The sequence below is a fragment of the Tasmannia lanceolata genome, unplaced genomic scaffold (genome assembly GCF_043159265.1).
Source record: "Tasmannia lanceolata isolate RefF3 unplaced genomic scaffold, GAP_Taslan_0.1 ptg000037l, whole genome shotgun sequence".
Lineage (NCBI taxonomy): Eukaryota > Viridiplantae > Streptophyta > Magnoliopsida > Canellales > Winteraceae > Tasmannia > Tasmannia lanceolata.
This window is the reverse complement of record NW_027518714.1, coordinates 1270380-1273824: the sequence shown is the minus strand read 5'-3', so window position 1 is coordinate 1273824 and position 3445 is coordinate 1270380. Positions and strand designations below refer to the sequence as shown.

Here is a 3445-nt window from a genome sequence, read left to right as displayed (position 1 = left end):
CAACAATCAGACTTGTAGGTTGTATGGTCGGCGTTATTTTATTTACTTAATCCACGGTGAGGGTCACTGTCAGACTTTTCAGTATTTTGTATTTCACTTTCTTATACAACTAGTGAAAAGAATTTCACATTAACCTGTCTATCCCCCCTTCAAACAAATCATTAAAATGATGAATTGACATTCCAACTATATAAATATGTGTTTCATCGATATCTTCTTAATCAAAGATCCTTGAAAGAAAAATACCCATGCTGTAGTTGTGTTTAACAATTTCTACTAAGTCAATTGCTCCTAGGCAAATTTTTTCTCAGAATTCTTTCTTAAAGATAACAAGTTTCTCAAAGAATTTTGTTTTTCAGGGTACTAAATATGCCCCAAGGTTGCAGAGGATGTGTAAAGCTTTGATACAGTGCTCTAAACAATAAGAAACGATCGAGAAGTTGTATAGGTAAATGTATAACTTTTTTTTATTTTATTTTTGAATGGCAGGTATATGTATAACTACTATTAAATGCCATCTTTAAGATAGATTATCTCTCCCCCCCTATTAAATTTTTTTTTTTGAAGGTTGAAATTTCAACTTCCAGAACACCTGACCAAGTCGAAGTTGATAATTTGAAGCAAGGTAGTGAAGAAAAAGAGAGTAAGATTCCTTGTGACAGGACACGGTTGTCTCTCTTTTACAAGAAGAGTTCCATAATATCCTCCGAGTTTCAGTAGTTAAAAGATGACCGATAAAAAAAAAAAAGGTTAAAAGATGACAGCAAATCTAAAGCAAACAAATGGCAAATTGTTCTCTTTTCTGAGAGGCAAACCTAATTCATGGCCTTCGGTTGGTTAGAACTTTTTCCATGAAAAATGAGTTTTCAACTCATGAGTCATGACTGTGGAAACCCAAAAATAACCATATAATTAATTCTTCAACAACCCAAAGAGTCGGGCCTTCAAAAATTGAATTCAACCGCGAACAAGCAGTGCATCTTAAATATCTGATTAAAATGGCAACGAAAATACCCTCTTCTCACACAGAAAATTGTACATTAGGTGCTAAAAATACAACTAAGGTTTATTTTACGCAATTTATTTCTCATGGTCAGAACCACACATATTTAAATATACACATCCAACTTCCTCTGGTATATAACAGCAAAGTAATAAGTTCCACACCTATACACAACACAATGCAAAGCCTATAGATACGTAACTCTTTCGTTTTGGGGGTGATGCTCCTCCCCATTTTCTCTCCCAACTCCTAACTCCATATCTCCAAATGGTGTGAAAAACCCCATCACTTTCAAAAGAACTTCACTCTTTTCTTTCTTTCTAATCTTTATTCATCTCTTCACAAAGTCGGTATATGTATGTATGCATAAAATCCACCCCTTTTCAGTAGTTACTCTCTGCAAATATATCCAGAAGTGCTAGTGCCTGAAAACCAAGAAAACCCACAAAAAAAAGGTAGTTAATAAAGTAATTCTTCACGGTGATGAGATGAGACTAAGTGGGTGGCTATATTAAAAGCAGGTACCTCAGGGATGTTTAGTTCTAGGCGGAATTTGGGCCCATCGTAGTGGTGAAGTATAGGCCTGAAAGAATCCTCCTCCAACGGTTCACAAATCTTCCTTGTAACAACTCTCACCTAAACAACAAAATCAATATTAGAATTTAAGCACATAAATGGAACAGAGGAGATAATTGATAAGGCAATTCAGGGATTATCGAGTGAAACTTCAACGAAAACTAGGAGAAGAAAAAAGAAAAAAGAAAAAAGAAGAATACCTGTGCTGGAAAACGTGATTCGCCTGGGCATTTTTTGTCCTCCCAGGCCGATGGATCGATATTTGTTCCTCCAAAACTCGCAGCCTGTAGAAACAAGAATCAATCGATTTGTAATTACTTGCCAATAATCTAATTTAAACGGAAAATTCATTAGTTTTATGATTTAGTAATTGCTTGGGAATAATCTTAATTAAACAATAACAACTATTTTTTGGATTTCTAGTGTACTTTGGGTGAATAAAGGCCCCAAAATGAAATTTGGTCTGCCAACAAAAGCACCTAATTGGTTTCAGCTTTCCCTTCTGATCTCATCTTCGTTTTACCAAGGGTGGAATTGGCAATTTTGGATGAAAATAAAAAAATCCAAACTAATCTCATAAATAAATAAACAAATAAACAAAAACCAACCTCGAAAATTCCGTGGAGCTGATGGGTGGAATAGTTGTAGAGGAAGAGAGGCAAACCAGGGGTTATTGCTCTCACTGAATCTCGGTATCGTGGAGGAAGACCTGCAAAATCAATAATTACCCATTAAAAAAATCAAATTTTGGGAACAAAATCTCTAAATCCCAATTTAGAAAACGAAGAAAAAAAAAATCAATATAACTAAGAGGAAAAACAAAAAGAAGAAATGAAAAATTCCTGGATTGATTAACATACCAAAAAGCTGTCTCTTCAAATTCTCTTGCATAGTATCGTTATTGCACACAAAAATATAACCCCCAACAGTCTCATTTCGGGGAAGAGCTTCTGCAGGTGGGAGAGTCTTAAATCTCTTATCCACGCTACTGTTGTTTTTCCCATTATTGTTATTGTTCTTACCATAATCGTTATCGTTGTTGTTGTTGTTATTGATGTTCTTCTTGTGGGAGGCCTTGGAAATCTCTTTGTTGAAGATCCCATTAACATTAACGTTCTTGGATTGGCCTCCATTAAAATTCTTCCACCCATCGTTAAATCCGTTGTAATCAGACCCTTTCTGCTTTGTGATCTTTCCACCCCCAACACGGGTATCGAAATTCCGCCTCTCTTCAGGCCTCTTTGTAGTAACTGAATTCCCCCAAATTGGGTCGTTGATCGAAAGATTTGCAAAATTTGTTGACTGGACTCGAAGCTGATCACTGAATTGCCAGAAAGATTGCTGTTGATTTTCCATCTAGCCTTCTCTCTATTCTTCTAATCTTCTGTTTTCTAAAACAAACCCAGAACTGAAAATTTAGGAAAGGAACTCTGTATTTGATAAATGCTATAGGAAGGAGATAGATAGGGAGATGAATTGTTTATTTATAAGTGGGGAGGGGGAAACAATATAGGAAGAAGGAAATTTCTGGGTAGGTGAAGAAAGCGTGTGAATTTGTCAAAGGGACGAATGAGAGAGAAGAAGAGATATTATTTTAAGTGTAAAAATGGAAAGGTGACTAGGCCAAAACCGCGTTCCTGGAAGGAGAGAGATATAGAGAGAAAGAGAGAGATTCTAGAAGATTTAGAAGTTCCTTTCCAGTCATTTCGTTTTACTTCTGTGTTAAGGAAAAGGTTCGACGTTGGAACGTGTGGTTTGACACGCGTAAGAAGAATAGTTCTAAGTGTGAGGTTGGATTTATTTAACACGTGGGAGAGGTTGATGTGTAGGCCCATCGGGACCATTTTTAATGGGCAATTAGTTGTT

At 36.0% G+C, this 3445-nt stretch overlaps 1 protein-coding gene across 1 annotated transcript; it reads right to left on the bottom strand.

Annotated features, from left to right (window-relative positions):
- Positions 1–951: 951 nt before the first annotated feature.
- On the bottom strand, positions 952–3147 carry LOC143860885 (DCD (Development and Cell Death) domain protein). Its single transcript, XM_077371732.1, has 5 exons — positions 2440–3147; positions 2188–2288; positions 1780–1863; positions 1529–1639; positions 952–1428 (listed from the first exon to the last, which is right to left on the bottom strand). The coding sequence occupies exons 1-5, from the start codon at positions 2933–2935 to the stop codon at positions 1387–1389; spliced, it is 834 nt and encodes a 277-aa protein (XP_077227847.1). The 5' UTR covers positions 2936–3147; the 3' UTR covers positions 952–1386.
- Between the last annotated feature and the right edge of the window lie 298 nt (positions 3148–3445).

Excerpts from the sequence above, each read along its gene's own strand:
- LOC143860885 (XM_077371732.1), bottom strand. The coding sequence starts at position 2,935 with ATGGAAAATCAACAGCAATCTTTCTGGCAATTCAGTGATCAGCTTCGA. Across the intron at positions 2,289-2,439 it reads TTTGAAGAGACAGCTTTTTG|GTCTTCCTCCACGATACCGA; the intron begins GTATGTTAATCA and ends TTGATTTTGCAG. Across the intron at positions 1,429-1,528 it reads TAGAACTAAACATCCCTGAG|GCACTAGCACTTCTGGATAT; the intron begins GTACCTGCTTTT and ends CTTGGTTTTCAG.